At 36.0% G+C, this 17,925-nt stretch overlaps 1 protein-coding gene across 3 annotated transcripts in view; it reads left to right on the top strand.

Annotated features, from left to right (window-relative positions):
• Positions 1-16,263, top strand: part of SNX29 (sorting nexin 29) — a 77,435-nt gene extending 61,172 nt beyond the window's left edge. The window contains exons 20-22 of one of the 3 annotated variants that reach the window (XM_048962337.1): positions 2,796-2,935; positions 11,399-11,567; positions 14,740-14,848. In XM_048962337.1, the coding sequence (XP_048818294.1) occupies positions 2,796-2,935; positions 11,399-11,420 (162 nt within the window). In that variant the 3' untranslated portion in view covers positions 11,421-11,567; positions 14,740-14,848. The other 2 variants (XM_048962336.1, XM_048962338.1) reach the window with 2 other exon arrangements.
• Positions 16,264-17,925: the final 1,662 nt, after the last annotated feature.

The raw sequence follows: 17,925 nt of genomic DNA, 5'->3' as shown, positions 1-17,925 counted from the left end.
CTGGCAGTAACAATGACAAAGTAATTTCTGAGTAGCCAATCTGCTGTTGTGAAGCCTGTGGTAACAAAGTACGGATGTGCATTTACATCGTTCTGATCCTAGATTACATTGTTTCTGATGAGGAAAGTGGGCATGGTAAAGAAAGTTGTGGTCGAGATTGCTCAGTGCTTATTTTGGAGATTAAATTTAGATCAGGCTAAAAGCTTTTTTAACTGTGTTTCAAGGTTGAGTATAGCTCCTGGTTTTTTTTTTGGTTTTTTTTTTGGTTTTTTTTTTCTTTCAGTATTTCACATGAAGAAATGGCAGAAAAAAAACCCGTGTTATGAGCTCTGGTTAGATCAACTGTAAATAGCAAAAATGCATTTTCCGAGCATCTTCTGGCCGATTAACTAGAAGACTTTGTGCAGATATTATCTGTAGTTAGTGACATGTTTTACATTAAGATGAGCAATGGAAAGTACCTGCATTTGGCATTTTGCTCCTGTGTTTATAACTGAGGTAGTGGTCCTGCCTGTGAGAGGGAATGTACTTGTTCAAATACATGTGCAGCAAACAGGTGGGATTAAAGAAAGCAGATTCTGCATAAGAACAAATTTTAATGTAATTAAAATGATTTCCCCACAGATAATGTTGTTGAGGACTTGTGACCAAAAGGTCCTAATTGGAAAAACTGCTAATGATTGTATTACAAATAAATAAAAATTTGGGGGGCTTTGGTAAAACAATATTGAGGGAAGTGATGATAACAGAATCAAGAAAGTGCAGTGGGGGATGAGGCTGGTTCACTGGAAGGAATCAAACCTGAGGCTGCCTCAGTACGGGGTGCAGGCTTGCAAAGTGATGCTCCTCACGTCTCTGTACTACACAGAGTGGGGGAAAGGATTACTCTGTATATAAAATGTTCTCTGAGGCCAAGTATCATTTGGTGTTCCTGTGGCTTTCAGTACCAAAGTTGTTTCACAAAAGCTTTTTTTTGAGATTGATGTGGGACACCCTGTGACATGCTTTGCTGTCTTCTGCCTCATGCAGCTGGTAGTAGCAAATCAGTGTCTTGACTGATGTGTGTGGAGATTGAAATCCTTTGAGTGAAAAGATAACAAGGCAAAGTTGCTCCTTGAGCTAGCCAGAGAACTAGTAGAACAGGAGAAATGAGTATCTTGGTGAAAATTGACTAGATTTATTTAATTCCTCACATTCTGTTTATTTCTACTCTGTCAGCACATGTAAAAATTTTTGCTTTAACGTTTCCCAACAGCTTGTGTAGACTTCTGTTCTGCACTCTTGTCCAGACTTGATTAGTACTGCTGGGCGTGAGCAAGCTGTTGCTCTGTTCTGACCAAGCAGTGATTGTACTAGGTTGAGGGTGCAGGGCTGTGACTGTAGAGTGGGTTGCAGAGGTGTTAACAATTCAGAACTTTTCTACATGAAATATCATTTTCCAAGAGTTTTCAGGCTGCTTTAATTTTTCATTATTCAGTAAGTCATTTAATACCAGAAATATTTGCTGCATGACCTGTGGGGGATGTGCATGAATGTAGTAAACTTGCTGAAAAAAAATAATGGAACAGATGGAAAAGAAACAGTGAACTGTATAACGTGGTTGTGGGAGTGTTTGTTTGCTTTCATTTTTCTTATTTCTCTACTGATCTCGATTCTTCTGTGTGTTAATAGAACTTTGGAATGTCAAATCAGGTTGGTCATCAATAGAAGTTCGTGTCTAGAAAATAGAAGAAAAAAGTATATTTGTATATACTTTAGAATTTTATGAACTTGAAGCACTGTGTAGCATTTTAATGCCTGTAAAATGAACGTCTGCAGCAATTACAATTACAGGCTGTTAAATATTCATCTGCAAACAAAAGTCAAGAGAAAGTGTTGAAGGTGAAAATAAGCTTATGCTTTTTTAGAATGTCTTTGTTGCCAATATTTGCAAATATGCTTCAGTTAACATGGTGGATTTTGTAACTCTGAATTTGAAGGTCTACTTTGGGAAATGCCATTCAGAATCTTTTCTCATTCTCTCTATCTCATAAAAGTATTGCCATGACTGCCAACTTCTAATGAGATACAAGAACAAAATGTTAGTAAGGGTTCTAGAAACTCTGTAGTGATTGTCCTGAATTCAAAGGAGCATCCCTGATTCGATGATGAATTAGTCTGTTTTTCCAAGGAAGGAGTAATCTTCAAATCTGTATCCCCTGCGTGACTTGATCTTTTTAATATACTGAAATTCTCTGGTGGCATGTCAACTGTATTTACAGTGCTGTATTATTCAGTTGTCTTTTTATTTTTGCAAGAAGCACAGAATGGTTTCAATCATATTTCTTACGCACATAATGCAAGCTGAACAGGCATCCTACAAAATACTCTTCTTTTGAGAACTGCAGCTAATTGTGATTTTGACTTTGTTTCCAAAGACCTTACTGTGACATTGAAACCAGGTGATCGCAATGCCTGCAGCACCTGATGATTTTTGCAGATTTACTATTGGAAAAAGAATTTTGGCTCACAGAAGAGACATTCTGCCAAGGAGAGAAGTCAGTATCAGTGGTTGTTTTTGTGACACGGGTTTTTGCTAGGTTGGATGTGACTGTCTTTATTCAAGTGCAGGGTCGAGGTGTTCTTTCCTTGTTTGCATGTTTTTAGAAATCACCAACATATTTCTTTAAACAGAATGTGCATGGATCATCAAAAGATTAAATTGGATGCTTATTAGAGCAATTATTATTGATACAATAGAATTGAAAATTAAAAAAAATTACTTGCACTGCTTACATTGTTATTTCTATTTTTAGGATGCAAAATTTGTAGAAGAGCGTCGCAAACAGCTGCAAAATTACCTAAGGAATGTAATGAACAAAGTTATTCAAGTTGTGCCAGAATTTGCAGCCAATCCCAAAAAAGAGACTCTAATTCAGCTGATGCCCTTTTTTGTGTAAGTATCTGTCAAGTATTCAAGAAAATACTTAGCCTTTTTCAGCACAATTTAAAATATACTTCCAACATCTCCCAAATCTTCAAAACAGTGTTACTTATTTTTTCTGATACACAGCATCTGCTCAAATTATAAATGCTTCTGTTATACTTAAAGGAATGTATGATGTATATGCTAACTTTTCTTTATTTGCAGTTTTGAACAAAATCACTGTGTAAATCTTTCAACATGAAGAATATGCATTGATGCAGATTTTTCAAAAAGTGCATGTTTTCAGTTTTTTTCTCTTTGGGCTTTAAAATTTGTGTTTTGATTTGCTTTTGTGGGTTTTGTGTTTTTGTGTTCAGTTTTGAGGAATGAGGGTGGATCACTGTTAGTGTGTTCTTACCAAATTAAAAAGTCGAGCTCTTGCATTCTTTCTAGGTGAACTTTGATAGTGTATGTTCTGACTTCACTGGTGTTAACTTTGAATGTGTCCAGAAATAATTTAACACAGTCTTGTCTGCTAATAACCTGAAAGCAAACCCTTTGATAATCAGTCACATTGGGATATCGTTCATTAAACCTTTGTTTTGCTATAAACATATGATTTACAAATACTGTAAAGAACTATGTAGAGCACTTTTAAAAACTGATATTCATGCAAATTTGCTTTTGCAAGTGACATTAAGTTTTGCTAATAGATTTTCTGTATGCTGTGTGCTAAATCTATTCATAGTAAGGCATTGTAGTAAGTTTGCTCTTCACAAGTCTGTACAGGCTGTGAATGGTTTCAGGTCCAGTTTGGCTCTGTTCCATGACTAATGGGGCATGGAGACCCACGGACCCTCGCCCTGGGGGAGGAGGAAGGGTGAAAAGGGGGAGAAAAGGCAGGGATATGGGCTTGAAAACAAAACAGTGGCAACAAGCTAATGGAGAAAACTAATTTACTAAACATGATATCAGAATGTGCAATAACACAATATGATCCCGTATAATTTAAATTGAAGCTAATAAATCAGATAAAATGAGGGAGAGTATCCAAAAGCAAAGTCCCTACTCTTAAAGCTAAGGGCGAGACAGCTAGGGAGCACGCACTGCAGAGACGAGCAGCAGAAGGGGCTGCCTTGTGAATTGTGAGCAGTTTTATCTTTCCCTCTGAACAGAAAATGGAAATGGAGCAGTGAAAGGTGCCTGGAAAAAATCAAAATCCGCAGAACTGGAGCATTATCTCTTTAACTCATGGTGTGCTCTACATGATGTTATGATGTGGAATGCCGATAACAAAAAATCATACAACCGTGACACAGGCTCTGTGCCTCTGTGGTTAGGCTGGTTTTCAAAATCAAGATCCATTTAAGTTTGAAAACATTTCAGTGAAAGGGAGCATACTTAAATGGAGTGCTTGCATGGTCTTATGCAGAAGAGTTTTAGATTTTCAAGTTTAAGGTTAATTTCAAGAAAGCTGTATTTATTAAAAGATGCATAGGTAAATGGAGGAATGCTAAGTTTTATTTTGTAGCTTTTGTATTTTAAGTTTTTTCTGGTTCTGAAGAATCAGGATCAATTTTAGGAGGCACCTTGAGGTTGTCAGAAATGGCACAATGATGTCTGTAGAGTCAAATATCTCACCTTCTTATGAACTCACTTTATAGCCCTCAGTTTGATTCTATAAAGATGGAAATGATTTTGAGTGATTTTAGTCAATGGGCCCATGTACAGCTTTTTGTTCAGTCATCTTAAAATTGTTTTTCATGCTGGCAAATTCAGAATACATTTGCAATTGAATTTTTAACTCAAATTATTTTTCTTCCTGTCCCATTATATTTCATTTTAAGATTATTCTATACAGTTCTGAGATGTAGTGAAATAATTCCTCATCAACTTCATTTAATAATCAGCTGTTTTACATGTGCAGCAGGAAAAGAAATTGATAATGTCTGAACAGAAATGTAACAGGTACTATTTAAGCTCCTATGTTATCTTTTGTTCATTCCACACAAGCAGTAAAGCAGAGTAACATGTTGGTCAAGGCTAGATTTTCCTCCTCAACATGTTCAATTTCAAGGTTTGTAATAAATTATGTTTTTTGTTTTCAAATGTACACAGAGTAGTTTATTGTTAGCTTAGCATTATTGTTAGCTTAGCATTTGTTAGCTTAGCTATTGTTAGCTTAGCATTTCAGAGGATCATAAAGATGTTGACAAAATGAGTATTAAAGTAAGATATAAGTGAACAATAATTCAAACCAGAGACTATTAGATTAGGAAATACAATGGCTATTCCTGCCATACCACAGGTTGCATTCAAGGGCACTACCTTTTCTTTTTGGAATTGTTTTCGTCAATTTCATAATTCTCATTGAAGCAGTGAATTATAGCAGGTTCTCGAATATTCCTTCATATCCTGACATGACAAGAGGATTCTTTTAACAAACGTCTGTGTATTATTTCTCTAGAGCTTTTTCTTAAATAATAGAAACAATAATTCAAATAAGAATAGTGCCACTTAGTTGGCCTTATTGCTTTGTCAATGCAAATGTCTGTATTCACATTTTCAAAATTACTTTCGAAATATGCTGCCTATCAGTTAATATTTCATTCAATAGATTCTCTCCACAGGATATAGTTTATTATACAGCAGACACAGGCACTGTTGAAGGATGAACTTAAATCTCTTCACAGAAACATTTGTGGAATAGTATTTTAAATAAGATTTTTGAATACACAGACGCTAATGTCTTCACATAAAAAGATCATCAAACTGTGATCTAACCCTGAAGCACTGCAAACAATGTCAGTGGGATGTAAGGAAATCTTAAATGCAATTCTGAACAAATTAATTTTTCAAAAAATGAGTTGATGATGGAATATCTGTAAAAGCTGTTGCACCTACATGTGGCTTCTAACAGCATAAATGACTGTTCATCTTATAGGTCCTAAACTTTTGCCAGTGGGCAAATTTTCACTTGATTGCATCCTTTGAAGTGACAGCCTGCATTACCAGCTTGGCACTGAGTTCAGTATCGCTTCAGCAAATCTTTTATGCTCTGTAACAGTAAGCATGTACTTTGATAAAGAGGTATATAATTTACTTGAAGAAAATGGGACTAGCATTTGCTTAAGTATGTGAATTTTAATTGGTAAAGCATCTCCTAATACCTGAAACATGGTAATGAAGCTAATTTATTGCCATGTTAATTGATTGATCTACTCATAAAACCATGTAGACACATTATGCAGCATTTATCTTTCAGCAGAACTGTGATGCCAAGTGCTGATGATCGTTGAAGTAAAAATCTCATATCTTTAAAAAAAAAAAAAAAATCCATGGCAACACCTTCCATAAATAGATTGAAATTTAACAATCTGAATTTTCCGGGACTTCACAGATTGTGTGAAATAGAACTTTGATCCTGGCTCTAACGTATTGGAAACTCAAAACTTGAATAGTCACTGAAAAAGTCAGTCAGGTCTTTATCAGGTAGCATTTGTTGCAAATCTGCTGTGCTTTTCCACGTGGTAAGTAACTGTTCTGCATCCTCTTAGTTGGTTCAGACTTAAGGTCTGCAAATTTACTTACTTTTTATCTGTGTTGATAAAGTGGCATGATATTCCAAAGTGAAATTAAGAGCAAATAAAATACACTTCTTCCTGTCATGTGATTGCTTTTCATGCTGTTAGATACTTATGTGTAAGTTATTCTATATATCATAGAATTCATGTATGTTTCTTGTAGGCATTGTGTATCAATATGCTTCTATTAACACTGGTTAATATAATTAATGACGTATAGAAACCAAATGCAGATTTCTATGTACAAGCAGGTGTCATTTTCATAGCATGTTAGAGTGCACAGCTCAGCATTTATGTTCCTGTTTAATTTGAAAACAGTGCATATAGACAGAGGAGCAGTTCTGTTAACTGCAGTGACTTTTCTAGCAGGAACTTTGAAGTGGAGTTTACAGCCTGCAGAAGAGTACTGAAATTGCCTTAAACTAGTAGCTTTCACAAAGTTTATTTTGGGCGATAGAATAAAAGATATGAAAGACTCAGCAGGTTTTCTGAATGAGATCAATGTGGTTGAAAACTTGAGTCAACAGGGAACCGAAGCCTATATTACAATAAAGAAAATGTGAAATTAAAGCAAACTGAAATATGAGTTAGATAAATGAATTTATTTGAAAGAGATGAGTTGATGTGTAGATTTTTAAAGCTGGAGTGAATTGATTTAGATGGGGAGCTGTAGGAAGGATTGTCTTACGGACAACAGAGGTTTAGGTTTGAATCTGCTAGATAGTATCAACTGAGCACAAGAGTTTGAGAGAAGCAGCAAGCATAATTATCAGCAAACAAAATAGTTGGGAAAGTATTGGGCAGTAGGGTGTTGTGGCTGTTGATGTGAATTGATAAAGAAAATAAAACTGGAGAATGTGGGGAATAGAGAATGAATGAGTAGAGCTAGAATAACGGAGGTGAGAGAGCTTGAACCAGGTTGGAATGAATGGAGGGAATGTATGTTAGTAAAAAAGACGACAGTAGGAAAGAATGCGTGACTTTTGTGCACACAGCAAGCAAGCCATTTCATGTAAGTAATGGCAATTTGTTTGTTTTTTTTAATTGGAAATGGCTGTGGTAGGTGAAATAACAGCAAAATATGAGGCTTAGGGTAGACACAGAATTTTTACTGTCTGTTATGCAGAAGGTATTTCATCTTTTGTTTGAAAATAAACCCGGGGGGGATAAAGATTCAACTCCACATAGGATGTTGGTATGCAGACGTCTGGTGTAGCAAATATTCTGCACTCAGTTTCAAGAAAACAAAGTATTCTGTAAGGGGTATAAAACCAAGATTATGTTTAGTTACTGTTTCAAAGATGAAAATATTTTGAAGAGAATTTGCTGAGAGATGGAAGTATAAGCTTTATTCCTTTCTCTTTGCGCAGGAAGGGGTAATGAATACTTGAGAAAATGTGGTTTAGAAAAACCTGTTTATACGTCTTGCATTGCAGTCTTCCATTGCTTCTTCATTCTCATTTCTGTGCAACACTGTAATGGAAAAATGGATGCATCCATTCAAATAGACAAGGCAAATAGTCTTCATGAGGGAGATATCCTTATACTTGCATATGTATTTGGCTTTAATCCAGACCATAACCAGTTTGTTTATGCTTAACTTTTCAGAAGGAGGTGGGATATTTCTTTTCCTCATTTTGAAGACATGTTGAAAAATATTTCAGTTGTCCTTTATGCAAGAATAGCATGAATTAGCCACAGGCCACCAGTGGAAATTCAAAACATCACGTGGTAGCCTTTTTTCTTGGCTTTGTTAATCTTTCAGCTCTAAACCTGATCCAGGTCTATAAATATCTAAGGTGTGGGGGGCAGAATGGCGAGGCCGGACTCTTTTCAGTGGTGAGTGGAGACAGGACAAGGGGAAATGGCCAGAAACTGGAGCATAGGAAGTTCTGCACAAACATGCGCAAGAACTTCTTTACAGTGAGGGTGACGGAGCACTGGAACAGGCTGCCCAGGGAGGTGGTGGAGTCTCCTTCTCTGGAGATGTTCAAGACCTGCCTGGATGCCTACCTGTGCTACCTGGTGTAGGGAACCTGCTTTGGCAGGGGGGTTGGACTCGATGATCTCTGGAGGTCCCTTCCAACCCCTACAATTCTGTGATTCTGTGAAACAGGGCCCACTGAATTCGGTTGTATTTCAGATGCTATTTTTATGATGTACCTTATTATATTTTGCACTGCTGCGATAATAGCAGAATCCATGGATAGTTAGTAGAAGAATTCTAGAACAACTTGGTGTAATTATTGTCCATTTGTGTATATGCTTGTCTATACTTGCATGTCGTATCACTTGTCCCCATTGAAATATCAATAATGAAAGTACTTGTTGCTAATTTTTTAAGAATATTCTTGGGAGTGCTTCAGAAGCAGCCAAATACCTTTTTCTGTAGGTATGAATTAGATCAAAATTAGATACAGATCACTTCAAAAAATGTAAAATGACCTGAACTATTGATGTCTATGCAGAAATCACTGTCTCCAGGAGCATACCAGAGTAATTTTTCTTCAGATCTTCATATGATTAATGACACAGTGCCTCAGCAATTGATTATTCTGGGGCACTGTGAAAATTTACTTTCAGATTTAAGTATAATGCAGTCATACTTAAGTGTTCAGTAAAGTTCTTGATATATTGGGAAAAAGAGCCCCTAATGTGTGGGTCTGCAGAAATTGCTGTTCCCTGTAGAAAATGTTAGAAATCTGTGCCTCATAAACACCTTGCATAAAATTGTTAATTTTGCAACTGCATAATGAGCAGAAGAATCTTTCTTATTAATCCATGTCTCAAATCTCTTTTCTAGAACTTGATTTGAAGCTGTAAGAACTCATAAATTCTTTATAAGAGACTTAATTTATTAGTCTTATTACAGTTTCTGGGTAAGTCATAAATATACTGAACCACTCTGAATGCCTTACTTCTTTTAAAGTCTTTCAGTAGAAGACTTCTAAAGATGAAGAAGACAAATCCCAAAGCACTAGCTGTTGAGAATAGCTAGGCATGACCGCATGAAAATTAAATGGGACTGGTTTACATTGTCAGGCAGAGTGAATATTTTATCATGTTTTCACTTCTACAGCTGAGTCAAATACATCTCAATCCTAAGGACTGGTGAGGCCACACCTCAAGTACTGCATTCAGTTTTTTGGGCTGCTCGCTGCAAGTAAGATATCAAAGTCCTGGAGCGTGTCTAGAGAAGGCCAGCAAAGCTGGTAAAGGATCTGGAGCACCGACCTTACTTGAGTGAGCTGGGATTATTCCTTCTGGAGAGGGCTCGGGTGACCTTATCACTCTCTATAGCTACCTGAAGGGAGGCTGTAGTGAGCTTGGGGTCGGCCTTTTCTACTGTGTAAATAGTGGCAGGATAAGAGGGAATGGCCTCAAGTTGCACCAGGGGAGATTCAGGCTGGGTATTAGGAAATACTGCTTTTCTGAAAGAGTGGTCGGGTACTGGAATGGACTGCCCAGGGAGGTGGTGGAGTCACTAAGCCTGGAGGTGTTCAAGGAATGTTCAGACATTGCGTTGAAGGATGTGGATTAGTGAACTATTGGTGATTGGTGGATGTTGGACTGGATGATCTTGTAGGTCTTTGCTAACCTTGGTGATTCCATGACTCCAGCAATTTCCTGTGCCCACGTTTCTCAAGGCACAGGGCAGCTGTATGTCTAAAAGGAAGAAATGCTTCATGTATAGATTTTGTTACTGCAGTCAAGTTGTTATATCACCTATCAAGAGCATAAATAGTCTTTTCGTTGTATCAGCATAGCCTGTTGGTCTTTGGCCATGTACTGTAACATTGCCAAGGGTAACCATAGGCATGTGCTGTATAGGCATCTTACAAGAAGTCTTTTCTCCTGCTGCTTGCAAAATGAAACTGCTCCAAGATAAAAATTCTCCATCATCTTGCTCCTTTCTAATACTAGAACTGATGTTTTTAATTTCTTGGACAATCCAGACCTAAACTCTAAGGGAGCTGTTGTTCAGTATTTAACCTGACATCTTTGTTGTAGTGGTATCTTCGGAAATTTCAATATCATGTTGTAGGGGAACAATTTTATCCATGTTTTTATATCTCTTCTGATAATAGCTGACTATTTAAACTTCCAAACACAGTCTTTCATATTAATAAGTGTAGATCATGTTTCTCATTCATAGCTAAATTTAATTTCTGCGAAGTCAGGAATAATGACAAGAACATGCCTCCAATTTGTTTTATGCTTCAGCAACTGGAAAAAAAGTATTAACCAGATTAGTAGATGTTACTAAAGTATATAAAATTATTTTAAATCACAATCTTAGTCACTGAACAGATGTTACAGCTGATTGTAATTGGCAGAAGGAGCTGAGATATGTTGTACTGGCAGATCAGCATTATTTCTTGTTTGATTAATAAAAATGTCTTTAATATAGTATGAGCACAGAAACATGAATCCCACAAGAAACTGTCAACAGAAAGTTACGTGATTTTTCTGCCTGCTAATGCCATTCTTCATGAGGTGCATCAGGTACTACTACAATTGTTGCTGTTTCCAGAGATGTATTTCCATGTGAATAAGCAGCTTGATCCTGAGCTTTACTGTGCTCCCAGGATGCGTTTATTACTACTAGACTCTATTCTGATCTCAGACTGGTAAAAAGTAATTCCAATTCCATGCATATTATTTTTATAAGAAACTTCTCTCTCCACCATTATTCAAGAGTTGAAAATGAGACGGAAAATACATTTCTTTATGTATTTATGTGATGCCATCTAAGAGAATACTGCTGTTCCATGTGCTATGTATGTAAAGAAAAACACAGAAAGCTGGGTTTACATTTTGATGCACGTAGAGTTAAGACATTAATGAAAGGGTCTGAAGAAACTAGAAGCTGATTAAAAAGGCAGTAATTTTAAGCTATTTTCTATAGATGCACCTCAGGCAGAACTTGACACCTAGACAAAATCAATGCAACAGGATTGGTGTGCAAGCAAATGCGAGGCAGATCAATCAGGAATGCTGAAATTCTAAACAATGACCTGGTGGGAAGAAGGAATTGATTCTCAGCTGGTTGCGTTTTTTCTTCAGACTGAGACAAGGTGAGAATGCAGAGAACTTGAGCCTTCAGTACTTGAGTATCCTATGGCTGAACAGGTTCATGCATGGCGAACAGGTTCTGGCACGACTGCCAATCTCAGCCTATAAAATTAAACCCTGTTAAGACTTTAGTGGTTAAGAAGGTAACAGAACAAAAAGAATTGCATACAGGTACGTTTATTCCTTCCTCCTCAATTCCAAATGCAGATTGGCAAAAATAAATTCAAAACAAGTATTTCATCTTCATTTGTATTTGCCAGAAGTACTGGCAGGAGCATTTTAATGTGCTCGTACCTCTTTCCAAGAGCTCACAGAATATCAGTCCATTGGTTTGAAAAAGTGTCTCATGTAGTGCCAGAGACTTGGTTATTTGACCTGTGGCCAGAAAGAGATTGTTAAATCCATTGACATTGGATGGAAATGGAAGAGTAGTCCTTACTTCCTAGTTTATTGCCATGGGTTCGGGGGGGGGGGGGTGGTTGTTCATTCTTTTCCCAAATTTAGTAGTTAAACTTGCTGGTGTTATTTGAAATTCAGCATCTTAATTTCAAAGTAAAAAGCTAGAGCTGAAATGAGCAATAATTCAATGGCAAGTTCTTGCATTGGTTTTTGGAGTAGTGTGGAAGAGAAGGGGCTTAGGATGTGTATTTACTAACGTATGACTTTTTTTAATACTCCAAACCTTTTTTCACCATCCAGCCTCTGTTTCCATGAGAATGTTTCAGGCCAATAACAGCTGAAATTCATTTTAAGCTTCCGTTTGTCTTTCTGTGTTGGATGCATTGAGGTCGAATTCCTTGGTTATAAACTGCTTTATTTAAATCTACATGACATAATGATTTGTCTTAGAATTTCCACTGTGGTGATTAAAAAAAAAAAAATTGCTTATATATTTAAGATAAATCAGCTGTAATTTCCTATTTGATGAATTTACTTCGAAAGTACTGTCATTAAGTTGCAAGACTTACTTGCAATTTTGTTTTTTATTTTACACACATCAGTGTTCATCCTAAGCATGTTATTATCTCAAGTATTCCTGTCAAGACAGACTGGTATAAATGAATATCTCATCCTTTTAGAGGACCTTATTTTTCACTTCTTCACTTTTTGTTTTAATGGTATTTTTTTCTCCAGAGGGGAAAAGTCATTTTCCATGTAATTCTGTGGACATGCCAGCAGGAGGAGCTTGAGTATTAAAATGTTCATTCAGAGAAGTACATCACCAATTTAAAGAAATTGCACGTAACACTGTGCTTTCTTCTGCAATACAAACTGCCGTACAGCCATGAAGTAGCTTCTGTTGACCTGACAAAGCTAACGCACTATTGGCAGCATCCTGTTGGTAAATTAACCTAATTTAGTTTGAGAAAACTGGGCGAAAAAAAATTATTCAGTTATAGCAGCTCTTAAATATCAAGGATACATCTACATGTTACAAAATGCATATGTTAAAAAAAACCCAACCCTCTGAAACTACTCTGTGCTGTACTACAAACACTAGAGAATAAACAATGCATGGCAGTAGTTTTATAAACAATATAAAAGCACTGAATAATAATATTCGTGTACTAAAAGAATGTTAATGAGCACAGCTGAAATTGAATTCACATGATCAGAGTTCTCTGTAGCAAATTAAAAAGTAGTGTTGAGTTTCAAAATACTGTATCACAGGACCATGGGGTTGGAAGTCCTATTAGCCTTGGCAACCAAAAATTAGTAACATATGCTAAATTTTTAGAGATTTGATTTTGTTGAAGAGAAAATATAGAATTAAAGATCTAGATTGTTAGCCTTGTTATTAAAGGAGGATATATGCCACAGTTACTTCATTCGTTTTTTTTTATGTCAATGACTTTCTGGTTGCCTAGGAAGACTCTGTTTCATGAACATAGTGAATTTTAATTCAGAAAAATCATCTACCTTGCTATTTTAACTATTACTTTAGGCTATTCTGCAAGGAAAGTTACAGAAGTGAAATACACTACTATTACAAATCCTTCTTTTTTTCCTGTTAATGTTATCATCTAAATTGGACAATTTTTTTTTCCGTACTGAATTACATTGTTATTACTGAAGTAAATAACATTGAATGTGTGCATTGTAGTTCCAAAGCTAATTGCTACCACTGATACAGCTGCTCTTATCTCAAGGAAGTATTCTGCTTCTTGCAAGTGAATTTTCCACTTGACCCTTGGCCTTGTTAATGTCTTTTGCCTTGCTATGATCTCTCCCACGAGGGTGTACAAAGTGCTTGAGTGGAGTCTGCGCATGCCTATGGCTTTTTCAGGGTTGTCTGAACTGTGAGGACAGTCACTGCAGGAAAAGGGAACACAGGGTAATCTGTTTTTTAAAAGATCTGTATTTATTTAAAATGGCAAGAACTGCAGAAGATTAGTTCCTCCCTTTTGGACTTATTGACTCAATCTGAAAATAAGTAACTTTTAATTTTAAAAAATTACAAAAATAAACTTGACTTTGTATGCTGTGTAATTTTACAGCCTAGATGAGTTACAAAATGCAAAATTTATGTATTAGTCTGTATGTAAGCAGCGTAATTAAAAACCATCTGAAGTCTTCTAAGAGAATGGCAAAAGTACAATGCTATCCCTTTATACTGTAGTTTTCCGAGGAGCGTATAGCCTCTGAATATCACCTAGGTAAGCTTGAATTTTATGTTACTGTTTGTTCTTGAGCTTAATGTACTTCTCAGAGTCTTTTCAAAAAGGCTCATTCATGTAAGGCTGTAGTCTGTTGTGGGTCAGAAGAGATGCAGGAATTCCCAACAGGGATGTATTGCTAATGTTCTTCATCGCATCAATTAGAGGATTGTTAAGTAGAGTATCATCCAAGCTTATGTCTATTGTGCTTGTACTTCTATCACTTCAAAATGCTTATTCCACCATTTCCGAACTGCAGCTCAATGCTTTATCTTGTAATTTGCAACCTTCCATAAAGAATTGGAAGTTCTACTAGTTCTCATTACTGAAAGAGCCCATTTGTAAATTGAAGTTGAGATACCTGTAGAAAGAATTTAGTTCTGTGTAGCTGAAGATGTGTGCTGTACTTCTCAGTGATGTGCCAGGCAGTCATAACATCTGCTTTTTTCATGTTCAAAATGATGACAGAATAATTTGCGTATAATTTATTAAAAAACTGCCTTTATTTTCTTCCTAGTGATGTTCCACCTTCTGGAGAAGCAGTAAGCAAAAGCAGTTGCTTGAGAGTGACTACACGCTTCCCAAAACTGTCTCGCAGCCATCAAAGAGAGCCACGAAGTCTGGAACCTCAAAGCGGTGATCTTTGACCCTTTTTCTAATTCTGAATATTGGCACTATGTACTTTAAGTTGCTCTGTGATTCCTTCCTAGCTTGTATTTATAATTTAAGCTCCTGAAGAGACTACAGCTGCATCAACTTAAATCCTGAAAAAGACATTCATTACTAAGGGTCGTATCTTGATGAAGTTCTTTAGAAGTCAGTAATCACTTTCTCAGAATGAGGGCTCTTCACCAGGGCTCACCACACTTGTAAGCATTTCCTTTGTTTTGTGAAGCTTCAATGCACATATTCTCCTTTGTTCTGTTCAAGCAAATTCCTTGTTTGTGTTGTTGTGTCTTCATTTGCACATGTTCATTTTTCTGGTTCAGACATGAGTATTATATCACGACAATTTTCCTTGAAAGAACAGCTATGTTTATCACTACTTACTATGTCAGTAAAATGTACTTTAAATGACCTCACTAATTTATAACCTCTTGTAAATAGAAAGACTGGGAAGACTGTTGTGTTGTTTTTTTTTTTTTTTTGTAAATTATTATTGGGTTTTTTAAAAACTTGACAAAGTAGATGACAAGGGAAAAATGGTACAGGTGGAAAAACAGCTTTTCTATGTTTCTAGCTTGATATTTTCAATAGATTTCATTTGTGGCAAGTAATTCTTTAAAATCAGATATCATAATTTTTTTTAAGTGAAATTTCAGTCTTGATTTAAGGCTGGGTGCAATATCATTAATTCCTGCAAACCACCACAAAATCAGCATGGTACAAAATGGTGTTTTCAAGTCTTGGGTTATACTTTGTTATTAGCTTGTCACTGTTGCTACAGGGCACTCCCTCATATTAACTGTGAGTTTGGAATTAATACTCTTCATTTGTAGAACACTTCACGTGGTGATAATTAAGAATTACCTGTAATGAAAGTGCCTGTTATGCCTGTTACCACTCATCTGACACTGAACAGTATTCTGCTATGGTAATACTGTAAGAGTAACTAAAAAAAAAAAAAAAGCAGGAATTATTACAAGTGATGGAAGTTCAAACAAGGATTAACTGGAATCCAGTTCAGTATCCATTAGTTGCTCTGCTGTAGGCAGTCAATTGTGTGTCAATTGTGTGTCAGTTGTATTCTGGTTTTCCTTTGTGTAAGAACATCCTTATTCTCTGAAGTTTTGTTTTTTAATAATGTTAATTTAAATTTGTGTATTTTGTCATTTTAGTATCTATTAATTTTATTCTCACATCAGTAGATACTGAAATCTAATGTTATCCTGCAAGAAAAAAAAAGTCATATTGATGATTAATAACAGACTCTTTACATCAGTGCTTTAAGAACAGCAAGTAGTGTCTGTGCGCTGGATCAAAATACAAAATCTGAAAGTGCAGCTTGGAAAATAGCCTTTTTTTTTTTTTTTAATTAAAAGATGCATTACTGTTGGTGTCTTGTCTAACTGAAATATTTACTGAAGAAGGAAGAAAAGCCAGTAGCAAGTCAGCCAAAACCTCTCCAAACTCTTCAGTATGATGCAATGCTGGCAGGGTAAGCTTTGCCTTCATTGGAAGGAAAAGCAGCTGTAATGGTGGTCCCACTCTGAAACAAATCTGAATTCACTTTTCTGAAAACAGAGACTTGGTTAGTACAAATATGACACACATCCACATTAACAATGAATTGCAAGCAAATCTGAAAGAAAGCATGTTTTTAAATCCTTTGTAATGTACCTGTTTGTCGTTTGAAGCTGTTTTTGTTTTCAGGAAATAATTCACAAATTAAAGGATTTCTTGTTCCGAAAGTTGCAAATGGTAAGAAAACTCATTTTGCACAATCCAGATTTAATTTTCTTTTCTAGTTGCTAAGGAGGAATTTTTTTCTTGGATCTACATTTGACTCTTAAAACTAGTTCATTTCTTTTCTAGTTCTATGAATTTTTAATATATGTAGATTACACAAAAATTCTGAACTTGTTTACTGTGTACAGTTTGTTCTTTATTAACTTCACCTGAATTATCTGCTGCTAAGATTACAGCCTGCAAATAGTGTTTGTGATATAAGGTAGTGTAGTGGGTGCATTACGAATCCATTTAAATACTCACCTGTGGCTTATCTGATCTCAAGATAATTGAATTAAGCCTTTCTTCACAAGTCAGATTTCCCACCTCACTTGGATACTTTGGGAAGGCAATACTTGCATGACTGTGAAAAGATGCCTGGGAACATGAACGCTCAAATTTTTAGCACCTCAGAACATTCTAAGATGCTGTCTTTTATAAAATTACAACTCTCTGTCACAAATCCCATTTTTTGTTTATTCATCAAAATCAGGAATGACAATTAATAAAGGATGACTTGCTGGCATTAAGGATTCCAATATATTGTTCATGTAAAATAGCTGCAACTGCAGCAAAGATTCTATCAGCTGGATGATTGTACCAGTTTCTCTTGTGTCACCTAATTCCATGTGTGTAATTGTCATTTCTGTAGCATATAGTTATTGTTTTTTTTACAAGTCTCATAGTTTTATAATAGCTGAGTGCTCTTAAGTCCTTAGATCTTGTCTGTGGCTGCTGCACAGCGAGTTGATGGGTTCAGCCAGGTCTTTCTGCCTGCTCTGAACGTCTCTGTGAACACACAATGCAGGACCCAGGCCAGTCTGATCCCAGCAGTTGTTCCTTCAAGCTTTAGCCTACAGTGTGGCATTTAGAAATTTGAAGTATCACTTTCATTTTGTTCTCATTTTATCTTTAGATATATTAAGTTAGTAGGGCTGCTCATCTGCAACCTTTAGAGTCTATTCAAAATAAAATGGCATTACTTTTTAATGCTGCTTTCCCGTCACACACAAAAGGAACAGTTTTCTAAGAAAATCAGGGTAGACAAGACTTGGATCTTTAGCAAATGCAATCATCTATCAGTATTAATCCAAATATTGACCATGTTTTTTCAGAATTTCATTTATTTAGAGATTCTGTCACTCTATAGAGAATGCAATATACTGACCTTGCTTTTTCCATTAAATCAAGTTTTTCAATAATAAAAATAAATTCCAAGGTTTAAATGAGGCAACATATTGGCGTAGTTAGAAAG

This window comes from Lagopus muta, chromosome 15, assembly GCF_023343835.1.
Source record: "Lagopus muta isolate bLagMut1 chromosome 15, bLagMut1 primary, whole genome shotgun sequence".
Lineage (NCBI taxonomy): Eukaryota > Metazoa > Chordata > Aves > Galliformes > Phasianidae > Lagopus > Lagopus muta.
The sequence above is the reverse complement of the archived record's forward strand: the minus strand, read 5'-3'. Positions and strand labels throughout refer to the sequence as shown.